This window comes from Mus musculus, chromosome 15 (assembly GCF_000001635.26).
Source record: "Mus musculus strain C57BL/6J chromosome 15, GRCm38.p6 C57BL/6J".
Taxonomy (NCBI): domain Eukaryota; kingdom Metazoa; phylum Chordata; class Mammalia; order Rodentia; family Muridae; genus Mus; species Mus musculus.
In genome coordinates this window covers 78,395,966-78,418,967 of record NC_000081.6, presented here as the reverse complement: position 1 = coordinate 78,418,967, position 23,002 = coordinate 78,395,966, and the positions used below count along the sequence as shown (strand labels likewise).

The 23,002-nt window shown below is 51.2% G+C and overlaps 2 protein-coding genes and 1 long non-coding RNA gene across 8 annotated transcripts; 2 read left to right on the top strand and 1 right to left on the bottom strand.

Moving 5' to 3' along the window:
• Positions 1-1,863: 1,863 nt before the first annotated feature.
• Positions 1,864-8,304, top strand: Gm52185. Its single transcript, XR_003951537.1, has 3 exons — positions 1,864-1,940; positions 2,090-2,215; positions 6,562-8,304. It is a non-coding gene; the product is annotated as a predicted gene, 52185 (long non-coding RNA).
• On the bottom strand, positions 4,953-12,256 carry Mpst (mercaptopyruvate sulfurtransferase). 6 transcript variants are annotated; one of them, NM_001162493.1, is made up of 3 exons: positions 12,224-12,256; positions 8,304-8,925; positions 4,953-5,589 (listed from the first exon to the last, which is right to left on the bottom strand). In NM_001162493.1, the coding sequence occupies exons 2-3, from the start codon at positions 8,896-8,898 to the stop codon at positions 5,291-5,293; spliced, it is 894 nt and encodes a 297-aa protein (NP_001155965.1). In that variant the 5' UTR covers positions 8,899-8,925; positions 12,224-12,256; the 3' UTR covers positions 4,953-5,290. The 6 variants fall into 6 exon arrangements, with proteins under 6 accessions (NP_001155965.1, XP_006521059.1, XP_006521057.1 ...); XM_006520996.4 differs by lacking the exon at positions 12,224-12,256 and adding an exon at positions 11,938-12,206; XM_006520994.4 differs by lacking the exon at positions 12,224-12,256 and adding an exon at positions 12,140-12,194.
• Positions 12,257-13,102: 846 nt separating this feature from the next.
• Tst (thiosulfate sulfurtransferase, mitochondrial) lies at positions 13,103-19,412 on the top strand. The gene is made up of 2 exons (NM_009437.5): positions 13,103-13,729; positions 18,938-19,412. Exons 1-2 carry the CDS (start codon positions 13,135-13,137, stop codon positions 19,234-19,236), a joined length of 894 nt encoding a protein of 297 aa, NP_033463.1. The 5' UTR covers positions 13,103-13,134; the 3' UTR covers positions 19,237-19,412.
• The last annotated feature ends 3,590 nt before the right edge of the window (positions 19,413-23,002 follow it).

The window sequence follows — 23,002 nt, the reverse complement described above, 5'->3', positions numbered from 1 at the left end:
GTTTGCTTGTTTTGTCTTTTGTCTGAAGACATACAGTCCTAGCAGCCACATACCACATTGAGAAGTGCTGAGAGAACAGAAGGCACCATCTCCTTGGGTCCCATTGGTGGTCTCTATCTGAATTACAGCCGCGTTAGCTTGCTGCTGATAGTGCTGTGTTCTGTTCCCTTCATCATTGTTGGTTGATTGATTGATTGACTGATTGATTGATTGATTGGGATGACTGTTTGGTTTGGTGTTTGGTTTTGCATGTCAAAAAAATCTACAAGCAGCAAAATAGGAAAATGCCTTCCTCAGCACGCCGCCGTCCATCCTGATGTTTCCGCACTTCCCCCGCTGGTGTCAGCCCTGTTGCTTTCTGAGTTATCCTTTGGCATGACGTTTTAGAGGAATGAGGGGGTCCATGATTCTCTCTGTACGTGGTTTTCTTGTACAGTAGGCGACTGTAGTGTGCGAGTGGTCTTTACCGCTTTCCTTTATTCACCTGGTGCTTTGTCTTAAACTTCACTTTGAAGTTTTATTTACCTCCTGTTCTTATCTCCCTTTTCTTTTAAAAATGTTTTCTGTTGTTGTTGTTATTGTTATTATTACTATTCTTCTTCTTCTACTACTACTACTAGTAGTATATGTGTGGTCAGGCTTATGCAGCAAGTGTTTTTAACTGATGACCCATCTAACTGGCATCTGTCTGTCTGTCTATCTGTCTGTCTTGGGGCTTGAGACAGCTCAGCACTTAAGAGCACTCCCTACCCTTCCAGAGGACCCCAGTTCACTTTCCAGCCCCAGCCCCATGGAATCCAACATTCCCTTCTGTCCTCCGAGGGACTCCTGCATACATGTGACATACACAGAAATTAAATTTTTAATCTTAAAATATGAGTAAAATAAGCTCTTGCTATGTAGCCCAGGCTGGCTTCATACTCTATTTTCCTGCCTCAGCCTCCTAAGTGCTGGGACTAGAGTTTACCACTACGCCCACCACACCCGCCATGCCCTAATACCAGTCAATAAGTTTATCACCATTGAAATTCAGGTTTTTCTCTCCCTGCTGTTCTCTATTGTTGGAGTGTCTATAGAATATTTATTTGCATATGTTAATTTTATAGAGGACTGATTTATTGTTCAGGAATCTCTTCTTCTTAATACTCTGTGGTATTTCAAGCCATATTACCTGAAAAGAAAAGAAAAGAATAGCTTTCCTTCTGTCTTTTGGATTTTTATTTGTTTTTCCTCGGCTGGCCTGAAATTCACCAATGTCCTGCTTCAGTTCAGTCTCTAGAAATGACAGGCATGTATCACCATGCTTGACCAGTAATTAATATTTTAGAAACTATTATCTATCTATCTATCTATCTATCTATCTCTCTCTCTCTCTCTCTATCTATCTATCTATCTATCTATCTATCTATCTATCTATCTATCTATCTATCTATCTATCTACAGGGTTTCTCTGTGTGGCCCTGGCTGTTCTGGAACTTTGTTAACCAGGCTAGTCTCGAACACCTCTGCCTCCCGAGTTCTGGGATGGGAGGTACGCACCCCCACTGCCGGCTGAAGATCCTCATGCTTAAAATAATAAGGCTTTCAGTTACCTTGACAGCTTGATCCTTTGCTCCGCTGTTCCTGGAAGGACTCTTGCTTCCATTTCTCAGAAGAAAGGCTAAGGCTGGGGGAGGGTAGCTCTACAGTGCCCGAGGCAGGGATCCACAGGTCAGCTCTCTGGTCAATGGATGCTTTGGACCATGACCCTTAGTGGCAATGGTCCAAAGAATTGGAACATTCTGCTGCAGCTGGTTAGACAGGACTGGGAACGGCTTCAGCGTGGTGGGAGTGCTCTGCAAATATTTGTCCAGTAGACAAAAACTCTGCTCACTGCTGGTGTTACGAGTTCCTCCCTGGCTCCCACAGAGTTGGGGCAGGAGGGAAGCCTGCAGGCTGAGGTGGGCCCTGCTGTGGACAGTCAATTATTCTGGGGGTTCAGCCCAGCAGGAAGCAAGGCAGGGGCTCAGAGGTGGCCCTGGGCCATTGCTGGAAAAATGCTGACTAGGTTCAGGTTTTCTCAGTATCTGATTGCTACAATCTTTCTTAGGACAGAGAAACATCAGCTGGGCAGGCCAGCCATTGTTTTTTGGTTGGAGTTTGGAGTCTCTGACTGAAAACCCAGCACTCAAGCCTTCCTGAGAGCCGTGGACGCACCCTGCCATGTTCCATGCAGGTAGCACACACGTCTCTGTTCTCTTGATCCCTAAATATAAAACAAAGCCAAAAACCTGCAGGCCTGATGCCCTGAGAGACCCCTGCACTGCAGGGTTAATCTCCAATTAGGCTCCTCTCAGGTTAGCTGTGCATGCTTAGGCAAATCTCTCTACCTCTCTGAGCTTGTTTTCTTTCATAAATATAGCAGATCATTCCCCAGTGCTCTGTACTCTCTGGAAAAACGACAGAAAGTTTTGGTTTCTTCTCTTGATTTGGAGCTCTTGAAACAAGGGCATAATTCTTGCATTCATTATTTTCTGTCTCCCAATGCCAGAGAAAACATAACATGCCTAACTACTATACATCCCTAAAAATAACACTACTGGGGCTAGCAAGATGGCTCAGTGGAAAAAAGGGCTTGCAGCCAAGTTGGGTGACCTGAGTTCGATCCCCCAGGACTGGGAAGGAGAGAACTGAGTCCCAAAAGTTGTCTTCGACTCTTACATGAGCATTTCTGAGGACATAACATAAACACACACACACACACACACACACACACACACACACACACACACACACCAGGGGTATGTGTGTGAAAATACAAAGCAAGAATAAATAAATAGTAGTGAAAAACAACAACCCAAACACTAATAGTTGATATTTACTGTGCCCAGCATCTGAGTGAAGCATCTCAGTAGATTATATCAGTTTATCCCTCCTATTGCTTAAGGAATGAGATCAACTCAAAAGATGCAGAAATCAAAGCCTGATGGGTCTTTGCTTCAGGCTGGTAGTTGGCCAGGCATAAGGCTCATGTCTCTCCCAGAACAGACACTTCCAGGGAGACAAAGAAAGGCTTGCCTGAGCCCGGTAGGAAGGGAGCTCAGGTAGGAACTAGATGTGAAACTGGGGGACTTCACATCAGCTGAGGGTGTCTCTGTCTATGCTGTTCCCTGACTGCTGCTGTCAAATGTCCTTTGCTGGTGGGGAAGTGTTTCTTCCTTGGAGTGTCTCAGTCTGGCATCAGCTGACATCCAGTGGGCAGAGCCCAAAACACTGCTTAGGGTCCCTTGGATACAGGAGGCCCTCAGAGCAGAGTTGTCCATCTTGAAGCTGGCGGTGCAAGATCGAGAAGCCGTACAGCAGGGAGGGAGCGTCCGCTGTGGCTCTGGCCTAGAGTCTTGTTTGGCTTGCTTGAGACTGGGCCTGCAGGAGACATAGTCTTTGGTGGTGGTAGGCAGAAGTCATGCTCTTGGCTCCTCCCTCTCCCATGGGTGTCAGAGTCAGGACACTGGGTCCTAGCTCCGCTGGAAGCACACCATGGTTAGGTACTGCCTTGCTCCAGTTTATTCCCAGAAGATAAAAATAAGAAATGCCACTTCCAAGGCCCTAGTAACAACTGGCATGGTGCTATCCCCAGGCCTCTGGGAGAGCATTCAGGGAAAAGATGCGGGGAGGGGTCTGTGGCTTGCCTCAGTAGTACAGGTATGAGGTCTGGGTTTAAGGCCCTGCATTTCTAGAATGGGACAAAAAAAATGTCAGGGAAGGATGATCCAGGTCCTGACAGATCAAGGAGAACTTTCTAGACTCCCATGTTCATCCCTGCCAGGATCAATGCAGACAGCAGTGCATGGTGCCTCTATTCTAGGACAATGGGTAGGTAGGTTGGTTCTCTGGAGCAGAAAGGCTCAAACCCTGAGTTCACTCATAGAGTGAGTTCTTGATATTTTATTTATTCTATGTTGCTACGTGCATGTATGTGCGTGAGTGTGTGCGTGAGTGTGTGCGTGTGTGTGTGTGTGTGTGTGTGTGTGTGTGTGTGCATGCCACAGCACCTGTGTGGAGAGGTCAGAGAACTACTTTTTGGGCTTTGCTCTTTTTTGCCTTGTGAGTCCCAGGGATTAAAGTCAGGAATGATGAGGTTTTGTGGCAAACCTTCACCCTCTGAGTCACACCACTGGTGCTATTATTATTATTGTTATTATTATTATTATTTCCTAGTATAAGCAGCTTTGAGTGAAAGCTCACAGAGTTTGAGGCCAGATTCCCTGCTTAGGCCACTAGACTCAGCCCTTCCTCAGAAGTCTCTGGCCAGGTTGGAACAGCATCCTAAGCTATGGACTCATCTTTCTCCAGAAAGAATCTGTGTTGTTCATCTGCATATAGAAGGCTCCCTATGGTGCCCAGACAAGTCACAGCTAACTTCACCTGATATCACAGGAGGCAGGGTTGTGGCAACAGCCCAATCAGTACAGGGTTTGCATGAACTGTGTTCAGTCCTCAGAACCCATGTAAATCCATGTGAAACACACCGGGTGAGGTGCTGTGTGCTCCGACATGCCAGCCCTGTGGAGACAGAGGCGAATCCCTGGTCAAGCCAGTCTAGCCTACTTGGTGAGTTCTCGACCAATGAGAGATCCTGTCTCAGAAAACAAGGTGGATTGTGTTTGAGGAACAAGAGCAGAGGTTGTCCTCTGATCTCAACACGCATGCCAATCCATACACATAAATCACATGCGTGCACATACACGCAAATAAACGAAAAGCCCAGAAGCCAGATGGAAACTTCAGGACTATAGGCTGGTGACAGTTTGCCATGGTATCTGGGGACAGGGTTTCCGAGGCCCCAGCATCACTTGAAGTCAATGTTTCCCACAGGCTGGGAGCCCCTCCCCCCACCTCCCAGCAACCCCTCCCCATTGGTTGTGTAGGAATCCCCAGTCCTCATTACACTGAGACATTCTCACAACCACAAATGTTTTTGTTCTTGATGTTTTATTTCCCAACAATGAAACAAGCTAGGTGGGCCCCAGCTTAGCACCGTGCAAGCTGTTTTGCTATCTGGCCTCCCTCCCTTCCTCCCTTCCTCCCTCCCTCCCTCCCTCCCCTGGGTACCCTCTTACTGCCTGCCACCTTCTTGGCTACCTCAGCTGAGTATCTATGAGTCACTGGAACTCCAGGTCTCTGGGATATCACCCCAAACACTCCCTCAGTTGTCTGAGAAAGGACTCTTGGCAAAGCAGGGTCAGAGTGACCAGTGGCTGGTACTGTGATGGTCAGATGTCACCCAAGCTGCACTGTGTCCTGCCTGGCTTCACTGGGTCTTCCCTCGGCCCTCAGAGATGATATGCTCTGGCTGGGCACGCATGTACCACTCTACCCAGGAGCCATCATAGACAGGCACGTCTGACTTGCCACAGAGGAAGGCCCCCAGGACCACGTGGCAGGCTGTGACACCGGAGCCACACGTGGCTACCAAGGGCTTAGACAGGTCCACCTTCTTCTCCTTAAACAGGCGTTTGATCTCCTCTGGGCTCTTCTCCAGGCCTTCGTTGGTCAGGAATTCAGTGAACGGGATGTTTACTGAGCCAGGGATGTGGCCAGGTTCGATGCCTGCACGGGGGAACACAGGGAAGGCCACACTATGAGTGATATCTAGGGTTGGTGGTATTTGTGGTATCAGATCTTCCACCACAGCAGAATGGCAAATGTGTGTCCAATGTCTTATCATCCAGCCAGCAGAGTTAGGCACCGCCCCACACACAGATGGCCAGCCTAAGGCGAAGTCACACCCAAAGTCACTGTACCCAGCTAATTGCTGGCTAGAGTTTGAACCTAAGAACTAGACTCTACCAGAGCTACACAACACACTGGGCTTCCTGACCGTGAATCTTGAGGGGCAGCAGAGTAGTACACATGACCTCTGTCCAATTAGGACTCAGGACACTTGGATGGTTAGAGATGGCATAGAGGGCAGACAGGCGATAACCAGATACTTGCCAGTGTGACAGAAATACCCTAGGGCTATGGTTAAAAATAGCAATCAAAATGGCTGACATGGCTGAACACATGTGTTGTGCAGGATACTGCCTAGACCCCCTCTGCAGCGTTTTCTCCTTTAATACCACCCAAATTCTATGGGAAGGAAATGTCTGTCACCCCCACCCCAGGAGAAGAAGGCACAAAGACTAGCATGCTCTAGCTAGCAGTGGGTAGGGGGAGTGGTAACCACCCCAGAGGCCGTGCTGCCATTCGGTGCCTAGGGAGGGTAGGGTCTTCTCCCAGAATGAAACTATCCAATCAAGAGTCCTGACAGTGTGACTGAGAGCCTGGCAGACAGAAAGAACCCAGGAACTCTGGGATGATGCAACAGGCATCCCAGCCACCAAGGCTCAGACAATAGGGAGGTAGAGGATGTATTTTGTCTCTAGCTTTCTTCCAGCCAGAGGTTATTAAAGCTCCATTTTCCCAGGAGGGCTGAGAGTCACATCAGAATGAAACCTCATAGCTGTCCGACAAATCTGGGCCATCTAGATCCCAATATGAGTGTGTGAGAGACCTCTACCTGTTTCCCTGTCTTTGCAGGAGCTGATGGTCCGTGGCAGTCTCTATTCTCAGAGGATGGCCAGAGACAGTGCTTCTGAGCTTTGAGAGGATTCAGTGTGTTGGCCATCCCCAGTGAAGTGGGTCTCCTAAAAGTCACCCTGAGCAGCCCTTCTCAAAGCCTGGAGAAGAGCTAGCTCTCCAGCCAGGGTCCTATGGGTAAGTAGAGTCAGGACTTCCTTATACCTCCAGCTTGACCAAGCAAAACACAAACCCTGACCTGCTGGACTGAAGGAGCAAATTACAGGTGTACTCTGCCAAGTCATGGACTGCGGAGGAGACATGGTAGTGCTTTAAGTAAAGACTAGTACGGCTTCCAGCCCAGTGGCTCGAAGCACTTTAACTCTCACCTACTGCTTTCATTCTACACATGCAAGGGTCACCATCCAAAGGTGCTATGCAAAGTACAGCAGAGACAGGGCTCTGAACAGAATTCTGGACCAGCAGAGAGGGCATGGGAGAGCTTTGGGGGCCATGGCTAGCTCCCACCCTGGCAGTCTGGACAGAAGTGGTAGGGAGAACTACTGGTTGCTCACTGTTGGTAAGTATGCAGGGAGTCTGAATCCAGAGAGGCTCCTTCCTAAGATCTCAGAAAAGGCAGCCACTCCAGGGCTACCCTCCTCACCTGCTCTGTGTCAGTGTGGGTATTGCTCCATATTTTCAGGAGAACTAGTGCCTGTACCCCCCCCCCCCTACACACACACCAAATCACATGAAATGGTGTCCTGTCATGCAATCTACGTGCACCCTCCTAACACTGAACACATCTCTAGAGTCTCCCCAACTCCTTTCTCTCCCTTTTGAGTTTTGAGACAGGATCTTACTCTCTAGTTCAGGCTGGCCTGGAAATCACTATGTAGCCCAGGCTGGCCTCAAACTGGTGATCCACCTGTCTCAGCCTCCAAATGCTGGGATAACAGCCATGCAGTGTTGCACCCATCTCTAGATCTCTTTCAATATCCATCACAGTTGTGAATGCTATACAGTTACACTGTGTCATTCAGGAATAGACAGGGCAAGAAAGGGCATACCCTCTGTACAGGAAATGTTTTCTGAGGTTGTTTAAACACTGAAATCTGGTGTCTGCAGATACTGAAGGCTGGCTCTACCTAGCTCCTGAGAGATTTGGCTCACACTAGCATGGCTATAGATAGCCCAGCTTGCTCTGTGAGATCCTTTCCCATATTACACTGGGCTTTGCCTGGAGAAACCCAGGCTATAGGCAGCCAGCTTTGCCCTCACTTGGGGCACGAACCGTTTTGAGCGACTGACCCATCCTAATACCCTCTCAGAATCTCTTAATATTACCTAGGTGGCAGTTGCAGGTGTACAGCAAGCACCCCATCAACTCAGGAGCTGCAGGCTAGATCTCATCAGGACAAAGCTTGGGTCCTTCCTAAGCCAGGTGCGGGCTGCCTTCTGCTCTTTTGTGGTGGCTGTACACAAGCTCAGTATTACAGTTAGTGGGCTGTCCTGGCCTGGGTGCCCTGGATTCTCAAGGTACTCAGGCAACCTCAGCCCAGAGTTCCAAAACAGTGAGGTAGTGTGTGGCCTCCACTATAAGAAGAAAGCGAGATGCTTAGAGTGAAGCGCCCAGCAACCAACACTTATCCCTTTGCTCTGTATGCATATAAGGCCAGCACACGGCTAGGCAGTGTCTGGAGCGCACATCACACACCGGCCAGTCCCCACATCCCCATTAGTCCGTTTCCCCAGCGCGTTACCATCTCGGGGTTCTGGCTGGGTGCCTTGGAAACGGCCAGCTGCGCGGGCGTCCACCACCTGGAAGCGCCGGGCATCCAAGTTCTCCAGGATGTCCTCGTGGGTCTTGATGAAAGAGGGATCGAGCTGCGCGCTGAACTCCGCGGGCTCCGAGTGGCTTTTGCCGGAGCTGATTGGCAGGTTCTGATTCAGCCAGTGGCGGAAGCCGCCGTCCAGCAATGACACAGAGTGGTGGCCGAAGGCGCGGAACATCCACCAGACCCGCGGAGCGGAATAGAGGCCCTGGTCACTGTCGTCGTAGATCACGACGTGCGTGGCGGCGCTCACGCCCAAGCTGCCCGCGTAGTCGGCAAAGTGCGTGGCGTTAGGCAGCATGTGGTCGTAGGGGGACGTGTGGTCACTGCAACGATCGATGTCGAAGAAGGCGGCGCCCGGGATGTGGCGCTCCTCAAACTCGCGTCGTGCATCGCGGCCCAGCTTGGGTAGGTACCAGGACGCGTCCAGTAACTTCAGCGGCTGTGAGGAGCGCGGGGCCTTCAGAGCCTCCGCCACCCACTGCGCAGACACCAGAGCTCGGAAAAGTTGCGGGGCGGCCATGGCCTAGGAGATGCTCAGATTGCGGGGCTGCAAAACAGGGAAGATACCAGAATGGAGAGACAAGCCTGCATTCAGGGATTGCGACTAGGGATATGTGCTAATCGGTGTAGGTGGAGCCTGCGTACCGGCAGAGCAGAGTCCAAGAACTCAGACAGGGCCTTGGGTGAGCCAGGCTCTGCCTTTAACACCCAGGGAGCCCCCTGCCAGGCTTTGAATAATGCATGGCTTCAAAGAACAGTTACGACCGCGGGCGCCAGGAGAGGGTGGTGCGTGTCCCTCACTCTATTCCTTGCCCAGCAAAGTAGGGTAGAGCCCGGGCCAGGCTCAATTAGCCCATAGGTAAAGCAAATAAGACCAAAGTTTCAGCCCTTCTCTAAGATGTAGCCCAGCTTCACAGCCAATCAGATCCACACATTCATTGAGCCGGTCTAGGAGTCCAATGGGAACATAACCAGAATTCACCCTTTGCCCAGAAACATTTAATCCTCATTTATTACAACACCTGACTCAGCAGCCTCTCCCCAGCCTGCTGAGGGAACACCCTTAAGAGGTTAGGTACTGTCATCTTTTTCTCAAAGCCACCGAGGCTCCCTGATATGCTTTGAATTACCTGAGTTAGTAGATGTACCTCCTATAATACTCAAGAGCCTGAGGTAGAAGGACCAGAGGTCAGGGCCAGCCTAGTCTACATAGGAAGTTCCAGACCAGCCCGGGCTACTCAGCAAGACCAGCTCAAAACAAAATAAACAAAACCAATCAATCAAACAAACAAAAACTAGAACAACAATAACAACAAAACCCCACAAATAGACAACAGAAACTAAGTGGGGATAGGTTTGCATCACTGGCCTAGGCCCTGTGTGGGGTGGCGGTGGGGGCACACATTGAGAACTCTTGACTTTGGTAGGCCCCAGAGCAGCTCAAGCAATGGTGCAAGTGAGGAATTCTGGAGTTTAGTGTGCACAGCAAGGCCTCTACCTTAGCCTGGATTGGAGAGAGAAGGCAGAAGGCCTTCCGTGGGAAGCAGACACACTTTATACCTAGGGATAAGCATAAGGGCTAAGCCGGGCGGGCACTGGTGGTACACACCATTTGTCCCAGCACTCGAATTCTGTGAGTGTGAGGCTAGCCTGGTCTACAGAGAGAGTTCCAGGATGGCTTGGGCTACAGAGTGAAACTCTTTACTAGTGTTTGTGATGCAGCTGGATGTGAGAGTTGGGACACAGGAGGGCGGGTGTGTGCACAGAGAGCAAGGAGACTGAGGTGGGACAATCCTTTCAGGAAGCAGTAGCCCCTTTACTGACATCATTCTTGGGAATTTTGCCTCCTCAGCTCTGGTTTGGGAGTCAGAGAGCAGAGATGACATGGTATGGGCGATTCATGTTGGTATGTGAGGGTTCCTGAGTCACGTGTCGTATATTGGAACTTCCAACCTGTGTGTGTGTGTGTGTGTGTGTGTGTGCGTGTGTGTGCGTGCGCACGCGCGCTTGTGTGAAGGTGGTGGGGTGGGGCAGAGAACAATCTCAGATCTCAGATGGGGCCCCAGGCACCAGCCATTTTATTAACTTTATATCATTTTTGGGATGGGGGACTTCCCATGGCCTAGGACTCACCTTGGCTGGCTGGTCACTGAGCCTAGGGATCTACCTGTCTCTCCTTCCCCAGGGCTGGATCACAGGCATGCAACATGCCTTGTGTTGTTTATGAAGACTCTGGGGATCCAGCTCAGGGCCTTGTGCTGTCAAGGCAAGCGCTTAATCACGTGAGCTATCATCCCAGCACTTTCCCTCACTCTCTATCCTGGAACTTGAAATTCTCCTCTTCCTACTCAGAGTCCAGAGTGGGGGAGTGGGGGAGTGGGGGTGGGTGGATTACAAGCATATACCACCATGCCAGACTCCAAAACCCACCTCTTAGTGAGAATAAAAACGTGACTATAGAAGGGCCACCACTGACCCTATAAACAGCTTCTTTGAATGATCATTTAGGGAAGTTGAATGCAAACCTGCTATTCCTTCCTTTACTCTCCTAATGGCCCTTGAGTCTACAGCTGGCCTTAGACTTCCAGGGGGTGGGACTTCAAAGGTCTGAGGTCACTACCCTCCCTGCTTGATTGACAGTTATGACAAAAGACCCCAGGCAGCAGAAAGAGAGTCAGAGAGGCTAGGCTATGAGTGCTCATGAGGGGAAGAGACCAGAAAGAGACTAGGTTTCTTTGTGCTTGAAGGGCCAGGATCCCAGGGGAGAGTAGCTCTCTGGAAGTCCATCAGGACATATAGGACAGGCCCAGGCCATCCTAAGTTAGTGTGAGCCTATATATCCCACCCATGGGGGGTGGGGGTTCGGGCACTGAAGAGCATCTCCCTAACTAGACCCTCCTGGTACCTTCTCTTCCCTACTGTCAAGCTCCAGGTGCAGAGTATGCTGGGAAAATGCTAGACAGTGAATTTTTGCAACACACTGTGACAGTATTTCAGGGTAGGATAGATGCTCAAAAAAACAGGGAGGGGAGTTCAAGAGAAAAGCATTCCAGGGGAACAGAATAGACTAGAGAGGGGGTGTACAGCTGGTTTGCAGGAGCCATGCTCTATTTCCAGATATCTTGCTTATTGGGATTTATATAAATTTACAATGAAGTGGTAAAAACTGAAGCCCAAGACGACAACGACGACTACTACTACTACTAAGCATAAGGCTTCAAGGATGGACAGGTAAACCGAGGCAGCTCCCACCACTTTGGGCTTCAGGTGAGAAATTAGTCCCTTTTCCACTACGTGCCTTGGCACCTCCTGGCTCTACCTGTTTCTCCTGTTGGGAGTTCAGCTCAATCCGGCAGGGTCGTGAAGGCACTCGGCAAGGCGGGCTTCATAAATGCTAGTTTTATTTTTATTCCGTTCTGTTACTTTCTCCTCTTGGGGCATGCTAGATCTCCTCACCACAGCTCCTCTGAATTGCTTTGTTTATTCTCTTGCTCCCCCCCCCCAACTTTCTCAGGAGGCATCAGGTCTTTCCAAACCCCATCCACTCACTGCTACCCACCTGTCTCTTATCCCACACCAACCCACAGACGGCCACAAGCAGCCACGGACAGTCTTCCTAAGGCAAATTAGAGGCGCCCTGGAAACTCTTCTCTCATAGACTGCATCCCCTCCTCCACTCCCGCGTGATACCACGCTATGCACCCCCGGAGAAGCACCCTCTCTCACAGAAAAGCAAGTAGGACGCGTTGGGTAGCAGATACCAGGGATTTGCGCTCCCCGTTTCCCAGCTCCGCCATGTCACCCCCTCCCCACGCCCTCAGAGGTTCCCTCCTTCCGCCACCAACCTGCGGCCAGCCAAAGGGAGGAGACTTGGGCACAGCCCACTGTTTGGGCCACTCCGAGACGTTGCACCTTCCATTTCCCGTACTGCGGGGGACGCAGGCGCCATGAAGCCGGGTTGCGCGCTGCCCCAGTGTCACCTCGAGCTTCAAATAGCCCCCTTTATGTATGAGAAGTATTATACGAGGAGGGGCAAACAAGACTCCCGTGCGAAGACGCAGAAGCTGTTCGGAATCCCGACTGTCTACGAGAGAGGTTTCTCTCCTCACCCCCATGGGAGGCGGTACAATGGTGCGGGCCACTTGAGAACCCTCCCGGCTCCTGGTTTGAACCCTCCAGCTTCTTCGGAGCGCAAGGGCGAGTGCCAGCCCAGCTACTTTTGCGACTGAGTGCAGCGAGCCGCCCAGGATGGAGCCGCTAGCTGGGTCCTGGCGAAAGCAGGGCAGAGTGCCTGGAGCCCTTTCACCGGAATTGGACATTCTAGAAGCCAGAGAACTCTGGCTGCAAGAAACGAAAGCAGAAGGGTAATCAGTGCGCCCGGAGAGGCGACTGGAAGGCCATCTCTGACTTGTGTTTGTTTTTCCCATTCTTGAAGACAGAGTCCTGAGCCAGCCCCTCCCACCAATTTGCTGCTATAGTAATGCACCGAAGCTCTTAGCCACGCCCACCTGCCCTCCTAGGCACCAGAAAGGGAGGGCGCCGGGGAAGTGGGAGGGGTGGAGCAGGCTTTCCCTAGGGAATGTGCCAACCTCTCCCACTGTGAGTCTGGCTCTGAGTGTAGTTACGATTGCACGCTGGGAAAATGTAGTGGGAGCAACAGCCCCGCCCCCTGGGCTCCGCCCACCGCACTCAGCCCTCTCAGGCCTGTCTCTTTCCTGGTTCCCAACCGCGCCAGGTGACTCGCAGAACTGACACTATGGTACATCAGGTGCTCTACCGGGCGCTGGTATCCACCAAGTGGCTGGCGGAATCCATTCGGTCTGGCCGCCTGGGGCCCAGCCTTCGGGTGCTGGACGCGTCTTGGTACTCACCCGGGACCCGCCAGGCACGCAAAGAGTACCAGGAGCGACACGTGCCTGGCGCGTCCTTCTTTGATATAGAGGAATGCCGGGACACGACTTCGCCTTATGAGATGATGCTGCCCAGTGAGGCCCACTTTGGGGACTATGTGGGCAACCTGGGCATAAGCAACGACACACATGTGGTGGTATACGATGGAGATGACCTGGGCAGCTTCTATGCACCCAGAGTCTGGTGGATGTTTCGTGTGTTTGGCCACCGCACAGTGTCAGTGCTCAATGGTGGCTTCCGGAACTGGCTGAAGGAGGGCCACCCGGTGACATCTGAGCCCTCGAGGCCAGAGCCAGCCGTTTTCAAAGCCACACTGAATCTCTCCCTGCTCAAGACCTATGAGCAGGTCCTAGAGAATCTCCAGTCTAAAAGGTTCCAGCTGGTGGACTCTCGGGCCCAAGGACGGTACCTGGGCACACAACCGGAGCCGGATATAGTAGGTAGGTGTTCCAGTGGCCCTTGGGAGGATTGCACAACAAAAGGATGGGGAATCAAAAAACCCCTGGATCCCTCAGGCCCTCTAGGTAGACTTGTCTTTCCATCTGTAAAATGGGAGGGTACGGCCAACCTTGAAGTCTTTTATAGCGCTCATACATGGGGGCCCTGTGTGCCATAGCCGGGTGCTAACAAGCTGCCCCTATTAGGTGACTGGGGTCCTGTCCATCCATGGTCCACTTCCAGGCACCAGCGCTCCCACATGCAGTAGATGTACGAAAAGGTGTTCTCTCCACAAGCAGTCATTTGTATGGCTGCACAGAGGTCTACAAATCTCTTCCCACTCTCTCCATCCCAGAAGCCCTTTCAAATATCAACAAGGCCCTTCTGAGCTCTTCTGGGACCCTGGCTAGTGTCTGTGAAAGGCACCTCAGTTCATAACCTCAGCAAGTGGCTGCGACCTGTCTGTTACAGCAGCTATCAGCCAGGGAAATGGACGGGATGAAATACCTGACTTAGATGAAGCACTGGGGGATTGTTACTTGGTCAGTTAAGTGGTAGAATCTGGATTTGAACCTGGTATCATTTTGTTTTAACCCAGGGTTCGAAATCCAGATATAAATCCATTCAGTCCCACCACCATTTCCTAGGGTTCAGGGGCTCCTCCTGTGCTAGGTATTCCTGGAAAGATGGCCCCTTGGGTCCCCTTTGGTATGTGTGAGAAAGCCTGAAGAAGTCTGTATAGTTTAGGAGTCAGGAAAAAATAAACTCAGGAGATGAAATGCTGCTTTCTAGAGGCGCCTGACCAGAGGCAACCCCAAGTTTTGGCCCACCTCACCTCTCTCTCTCTCTCTCTCTCTCTCTCTCTCTCTCTCTCTCTCTCTCTCTCTGCCTCCCTCATCAGTAAGACTTAACTCCAGGATACATTTTGCCTAACTTGTTTCAAAATGTTGCCTAAAAAGTTTCAAAACTTGCCTACAAAGTTTCAAAAACTTGTCTCTTCCTTTCTGCCAGCTGATGTCAGCAACCCTGTTTTTACAGTCTTAGTACTAAATTCTCATCCCACTGGACAGAGGGGGCCTTGGCACACAGGCAGCAGTAGATCAAGGCCACACATGGAGTTGGCAGAGGCTGGCATTGCTCCAGTCTCACTCTCTCCAGGCCTTTGATTTCTCCCGCCTGCTTGGCTCTGGGAAGGTCAGAGGAGAAAGATGCATGCTTGTTAGGCACTTTCCAGAGACTCTGAACCTGGGATGCCTCCTGGTCTTGACTCAAAACCCCATTTTCTTCTTGGAACTGAAACTGGAGGAAGGGAGAGTGGAGCTGGCCATTGGGCTTTCCTGGCTGCAAACCAAGAAATGAGTGATAATGGGGCCCAGACATAGCGTCCTATCATTTTACAGACGAGGAAAGTCGGGGCTTGTAGAGGGGACACAGGCTGCCTGAGTTCTAAGGTCCCTCTCTTCTCTCTGACTCTTCCTACCTTTTCTGATTGCCCTGAAGTGCCAGGGAGACTGGGTTCTCATTCCAGCTCAGCCACTTTTATGTGGAGGGTTCAGCCCAACTGCTTGACCTTGCATTTCCTGGTTGTTGATAAACAAGCAGAGGTCCCCAGCCCTGTCACAGTACATGGCTTTTGTTTCAGGGGCTCTTTGGAGGGGACGGCACTGGGCAAAGTCCAGGGGCCATCTAGACAGGCAGGGAGGGGCTACTTGACCCATTCTGTGAGAGGATTTGCTGGACACAAATGCACACCACCAAGGTCATGGTCTGCTCTGTGGGATGGGTTCGGGGAGGTTCCTCCGGGTTCAGCAGTCCAGATACAAAGCATGGGATGTGGGGGGTGGGGAGGCCTTGACTGGGTGTTCCTGAAGGTACTGAGAGTGGCAGAAATGAAAAGCAGGTCTTCAGAGACCCAGTGGCAACTTCCTGCCCTGGGGGGTGGGAGTGGGAGTAGGGGGGAGGGGCAGTTGCCTGCCCCTCAGGCCTTCATGCGCCTTCCAGAGTCCTGAGTAAGCATGCAGAATAAAAAAAAGAATATTCAGATGCAGCTGTGTGTCACACAGGCAGGAACACTAGCAAACAAAGACAGATGTAAGTCAGGCCCCCAGAGTCTGGGCAACCAGAGTAAGTAGGAAGGATCACAGAGAAGAGAGGCATCTTAGAATTCAGGGATCTCTAGGGCCTTTGCCAGTAGTAGGTTGTCTCCCAACTCCAAGCCTCAGTTTTCCTCATCTATAAAATGGGAATTCTGCATTTGGACCCGGTGGCACTCATTTCTCAGTTGTTGAGCCTGGGTACCTGTGACCTTGTTATTTCACCTAGGGGTGGGTGAGGAGGAGGAGAGAGGAGGGTACTGGTCCATGCTGAGGACTTTGATTTGCAGACCCCTTGCTTCTAGAATCTTCAGTAGTCTTGTAGAGGCTCTGGCCCCACTCTACTGAGGTCTGCAGGCCCCAAAGTAAGGCTTGCCTAAAGCTGCCGTGGAGAGTGGAGTGAGCAAACATGAGGACAGAGGCAGGAGAGGTCACCACTCCATGTGGTTGCTATGTACGAAGGAGGAACCCCTCTGCCTAGGGCCCCGCCTTTTGGGCCACAGCCAGGGTGCCTTTGGGATTGGATTCCCTATCTTTGGGATGAAAGCCAGGAAGGTCCAAACAGGTTTTCCTGGGCTCCAACAACCGTGCCCATCCATGCCCTGAGGGCTCTTAACGTGCCTCCTGACTTGAATGAAAGCTACTAAGCCAAGCCTGGAACACACGTTCCTAGACTTCTAGGCTATTGGGGGACACCAGAAGTCAGCTCGGTAATACCTTACCCCAGCCTTCTTTTCTAGGGGAGCTCATAATGACTAAAAACCATAGGCTTTGGAGTCTGACTTGATTTCCCATGCCTCTGTTATGAGGGAAGTTATCAAATCTCTCTGTGCCTGGAATCCCCATTAGATCTGGGAGGAAAGTCTCTTCAGTTTTGTGAGGAACGAGGGAGATATAATTCTCTATAGAACCCACTTTTGGGGTGCTGGCTGCAGAGGGGAGGAGAAGCCTGCTTCTAGCTGCAAGGCCGTCCTCTGGTTGGCAGTGTTCCAGAGTTCTCTGGCCTGGGCCCATGGGATCCCTGGCTGTCCCTCTGCACAAAGGCTGTGACTTCTGTTTCTGTAAAGTCCCCAGGCAGAGGCTGGGGAGGTGGCTCAGTGTGGAAACTGCTTGCCTCGTGACCATGAGGACCTGAGTTAGATCCTCCAATCCACTTAGTGACTATTGCTCAGGACTCCAGCACTGGGGGAGGCAGAGATGGGCAGATCTCTGGGACTCGCTGCAACCAGCCTTACTAAAACAGCAAGTTCCAGGGGCATGAACATCAGCCTAGGTGGTCCTCTGACATCCATGTGCTCCTTGACCCTTTCACCCACAGACAGACAGACAAACAGACAGACAGACAGACCCTGGGCCTTCCTAGCACAGTGGCCATTGCTACCTCCTCTGGCTGGTGCCAAGGCTTCTCAGTGTCTTTAGCTTCATCCTTACTTAGACAAGGCCCCCTTTATAGACTCAAGACAGCACCAAAGTTGGTTATGTCACCGACAAGAAGAAAACAGCCCTCAGAGGCTTGGTGCAAATGATCGCTCCCTACAGTGCCTGCAGGAAACTGCTGTATCCTGAGAGTTAATATCCACAGGCCAGCTGCTCCTCACTGGCAGGGTTACACAGAACTGGTTTCAGGTCACAGCAGGAAGACGTGTCTAGATGTCACACTGTATTATGCAAGCAGGGACATGTGTTCAGTCAGGGGACTGCTTGTGATAGTGATTCTAGAATCTTCTTTGGATTGACAGGGTTTCCATGTTGCTGCATGTACCCGACGAGTATTCGCTGTAAGCCCCATTCCTCTGCTTCCTACCACACCCACTATGCTGTTTCCATCTTGCCCCATGGTCCAAGTGTAATGGCTTGGTGGGGACTTGGGGAACCTGAAAAAGATGGAGGCAGTTCTGGCGTGGGCCGTACTCTCAGTACTGTCAGTGGAGGGGTGCAGGTGCCCAGGGAAGAAAGAAGTGACTGAGCATGAAGGGACTGACAGAGCGTGGGTCCTTTGGGTGCCACCAGGCAGCCATGGCCCCTCTCCACTGTTTCCGTTTTTATCAGTTTGATGTTTTCACATGAGGTCTCACTCAATAGCCCAGACTGACCTGTAGCTCACTATATAGACCAGGCTGGCCTCTAACTATGGATCCTCCTGCCTCAGCCTCCAGCATGCAAGGACAACAGCTGTGAGTGACCGCCCACTCTGACTTTTCCAAAGCCACACTGGGTGTGTCCTGCCTCCCCTCTGCTGTGCTATGCTTACACTTCAGAGGTGCGCGTGCGTGGAGGGAGCTGAACAACCACTGTCACTAGAGGGACCACAGCATGGGGGCAGGCATCATTCGGATTCAATATTATCCATGTCATTTGCCCTTGCCCAGGGGCATTCACTCCCCATGGGGACACTGAGGTGCAGAGGTGGCTGAAAATCAGTGTAGTAAATGGATGAGATGGGATTTGAACACGTACCTGATAGGAGATCCCCTTCTGTTTTCACAACTATGTGCCTCACAGAAACATGACTGGGTGTGGTCCTGGGTCGGCCTGTCCTCTGTGTCTTTAGCTGAGACATTTCATGTCAGTGCACCTCAGCATTTTCAATTGTAAAATAAATTCACAGGAGAGCTTCTTTAACGACTCACAAAGCTAGGCAGCTTTGGCTCTCTTGCAAACGGCTGCCTGGGGAAGTGGGGGCACAAAGTTTCTGTCCGCCATGTCCCTGGCAGCATCAAATTGAATAGAGTCTATGTAAATTCACCCCGTCTGCTTTCCCCAGTAATCCTGGGACATAGATGTGTACTACTGAACCCATTTCACAGGTGAGAAAACACAAAGTACAGAAGGCAGAGGTAATTCCCAGAAGACTAGGGGACAAACTAGGAGGGCCTGCAATGCACACAGATGTCCTCTCAAGAAGAAGTGACTTGGAACATCCTTCCATCAAGACAGATCTTGGGACAGGGGCGGCAGGCTTGGGTCTTACAGTTTGAGTGTTGACGATAAGCAGAGCCAGCAAGAAATTGAGTTGCCAAGAGAGCAAAGACATTACTTCTTTTGGTGATGGCCCCCAGATCCTCTAGTTTCCACCTTCCATGCCTCCCCTAATTCATATTCTCTATTACTGCCCAGGACTAGACTCGGGCCACATCCGTGGCTCAGTCAACATGCCCTTCATGGACTTCCTGACGAAAGATGGCTTCGAGAAGAGCCCAGAGGAGCTGCGTGCCATATTCCAGGACAAGAAGGTGGACCTCTCACAGCCCCTCATTGCCACGTGCCGCAAGGGGGTCACTGCCTGTCACGTTGCCCTGGCTGCCTACCTTTGTGGCAAACCCGATGTGGCTGTTTACGATGGCTCCTGGTCAGAGTGGTTCCGCAGGGCACCCCCAGAGACCCGTGTGTCCCAGGGGAAGAGTGGGAAGGCCTGAGTGTGTGCAGCCTCCTCCTCTGCCCACCCAATCCAGCCAGTTCCCTTCAGGGAGGTTGGTGTGACCTGCTGTAGGTTCACCTTTTAGGCTACGGATATTGACAGGGTTTTAGAATTGCTCTTGGTGCCTCCCTCCCTCCCTCCCTCTACATTGGAATAAAGTGCCTTTTCTCAGAAGTGTGTCTGCCTCCTTGCCCGGGTTCCACACTGCCCTGTACCTTTGCCAACCTTCAACCATGAAGGCCACACAGAAGACGCCTGGCCCTCTCCTGCATTGTGTGGCAGACTTTTCCTAAGATAATACACACATCTACTCACCCCAGAAAGGGAATCCGGGACAGACCAAAGCATGGTTACCAGACAGAATTGAAACTATGTTTCAGAATTGAAACATTTCCTACAGATGTGCTTTTCTTTTGTTCGTTTTGTCTTGTTTGAGGGGGTGGGATGTCTCAAGCCAAGGTACAACTTGTTGAACCAAGAAGTTTTTACTGGAGTTATTCAGGGTAGCAAGTGTAAATGGTCACTCATTAGGGATAACTCAGAAGCAGGTGTGTCACCATAGCCCACCCCACTGTGGGGGACAATTCACAGAAGCTGCATCCCTGGAGCTCTGCACAGCTTCCAGACTTACCCCAGGGTAAGACAATCTGCAACTCTGCTGGTCTCAGGGCCCTCCCCAGCACTTTTGACTTTTGACTCCGTGTTGTACTGCTGTAGAGGGAGCACAGGACTTTCAAATTTTTGTTCTTCCAGACACGTGACCTCTATTTACCTCTTGAGACTCACAAACATTGTTTCAATTTTGTCAGGTAGCACTAGTCAGGGATGATAGAGGATACTGAGAGTACCTGAGAGGACATAGGAAGGAGAACGAGGAAGGCAGAGAGAGAGAAAGAGAGAGATGAAGTAGAAGCTAGCCCAGTCCTGAGCCTTCAGCTGGCTATCTGCTCCATGCCCAGTGAGTCTTGAGGAAGAGAAAAAGTAGCCTTCTGAATGCTGCCCAAAGAATGCCTACACACCTGCTCAGAAACGGGCAAAGGGGAGATGGTCTTGGCCTTGACTCCCTTGCTGCCTCTGAATAGACTCTCTGGGGATGATGGAGGGTGAGGCAGCCGTGGAGGGGGTCTGCAAGCCTGGCAGCAGCAAGCTGCCATAGGTGAGCATTTCATGAAGAGGCAGATGGCATTTTTTTTTGTGGTTTTAGAACTTTATTGTAGAAAAGCAGGGAGAAATAGAGAAGGTAGAGAGAGGGAGAGAGGCTGGCCATGGCCACGTGGAGAGAGGGGGGAAGAAAGAGAGCAGACAGGTCATTGTTGACGCGTTTTAAGTTCTCCAAAAACAAGCTTTGAGACTGTGGGGTGAAATTCAGTCTCTTCTGGAGAGTCTGGGTCTTTCCTGTCCAGCCTTCCAGAGTGAAAGGGGGATCTGGAGGGCTAAGATCATATTAGGAAGGTAGCCCCACCCAGTGCTGGGGCAAAAGGGGCTCAGGAGATGCTGGGGCGGGGCTCTGAGGCTGCAGGCCAGGCCTTTCTCCTCCTCACACTGGCTTACCCCTCTTGGAACCTGGATGGGCCCAAGCATCTTTGGGGCAGAAGGACAAGTAGCCTTCTCCTGCTTTTCCCACCTCAATTTCTCACCTCAATTGCTCTCTCAGCATAATCTCAAGGCAGGAACAGAGTCTGGGAGGTGAACAGAAAGAAGTCCTGCAGCAGGCCCCTGAGGGCATCTGGGGAAAGGAGACACTGGCTCATAGGGAGGACAGTACAGAGACCCTGAGGCCACTGTGCATAGCTGGAGCCGTGGTCGAATCAGCAGAATGCAAGGATCCATGGCAGAGGAAAGGGAACATGTTAACTAGGGCTCTTCGGGTCAAGAGGATGACTCTGGCCTTTACTCTAGTTAAGATGGGCTGGTACAGGGAGGTTTTGAACAGGGAGAGGATGCCATTTGGGACAGGTTTGGCAGGGACCTATGGCTATGGGGCTGAGAGAAGTCTTCAAGGGGATTTGACTCACAGGGTCCAATGTGGCCTTCTGTGGTATGTGCCTTCCTGTTCCCTTAGAATGAGGTCTGGATGTGTGACTTGTTTATAGCCAACAAAACAAGGCAAAGTGGGTGGGAAGCCACTCCCAGGACTCCACATAACAAGGCTGATGTCTATTTCTTTTCAGGCTTTGGTGAAGTGTGTGGGGAGGCTCACACAGTGAGGGGCCGAGAAGCTAGTGGGGCCCTTATAATCCAGTAGAACACAAAGAAATGTCCCACCAACAGCCATGTATACCTGCAGGCATATTCGTCCCCAAGGCAGTCTCAAGATGAGCCCCACTGGCCGTAGCCAGCACCTCCATTATAGCCTTCTGAGATGCTGGGTAGCCATTCTTAAGGTGTCTGCTCCCACAACTGTGGGTTAGCAGTAATACAGAATAAACTGCTAAGTTCAAGGGTGGGGCTGTAAGACACCCCCCCCCCATGCTGGGCCTCCGCTCAAGTTCCAGGATGAGCTGGCCAACACCCAAGCATCTCGAGAGAAAACCACACCTGATGCAAACTGCAAGAGGTTTTATTATCAGCTAGCTGAGGACAAAGTCCCTCTGCTGTGCAGGGAAGGGGAGTTCGACCCTAGCAGAGCTGTGACAGTAGGGGGCTTTTAACAGCTAGCTGAGGAGTTGGGAGGAGAGTTGGGAGGAGTTGGGAAGAGTTCTTCTCTTGGGGTGTCCTGGGTGAAATTTACAAGGCAGGAGTGGGGAGTGAGTTCTTTCTGAATTTTTATCTCCGTGTCCTCGGCACAGGAAGGCAGGCATCTCTGGTTGTACAGTATAGAAACAAAAAGGCTTTTTGCTGGCTATAGAGAACAAAGAGCTTCTTTCTAGTTGTATTTTTAGAGATCAGGGAAAACAAGCTTGGGGAACATCCAGGGGCTTTACCTTCCAGGGAGAAACACTCTAAGTCAGGGTCTCACGGGGCCAGCTCTTCCCACAGTAAGATCCCTGAAGAGTGTGGGGCAAGCTGCCCACCTGTTGAGTTTGCACATACCGGTCATCCCAGCACACTGGAGGCTGAGGCAAGAGTCTCATGTCTTTAAGGATGGCCTGGGCCTCATAAGTGAAAGAGTGCTTATCTAACAAATACCAGGCCCCATGGATCCCAGACCTGGCTGAGTATCGCTGTCTTCTGAGGAGATGCTGAGAGATGCCCACCTGTACCCGCTGGGCAGCAGAGCTAGTAGTGTTCACACTCATGGTTCTGTCTCCACCCCACCATGGAGAAACCCCAGCTTTATTGAGCTTGTCTGCAGCCAGCCCTGTAGTTTCAGGTGGACAGGACCCTCACTATCACACCCATGCTTTAAAATCTATTCCCTGATTCCCACCATCCAGCACAGATACTGAGGATTCATTACTCCGAACCACACTTGAGCTCCTAAACACCCTCATACCTCTCCTGTTTTGTCTCTTCTAAACCAGTGAGCTTCTATGCATACATCAAGATCCAGCTCAAATGGCCCTTCTGGGAGCCCTGCCCCCACCTTTCCCTAGACAGAGTTGGTCATGTTGTTTACAATTTGCTTATACTTCCCAGAGTGTCCTTTATGCTTGATCTGAGCCCCGTGAACCTGGCACATGGATAGCCTGACCTTGGTGGCCGCTCAATGGTTATTTCTGAGAAGGTGTATCAGAGAGTGGCACATGAGAGACTCCCCTGTGCTTTCAATCTTGGCCCTTATCAGCCAAAGATACTTTGTTACTCTGAGGTAACAAAGGCCT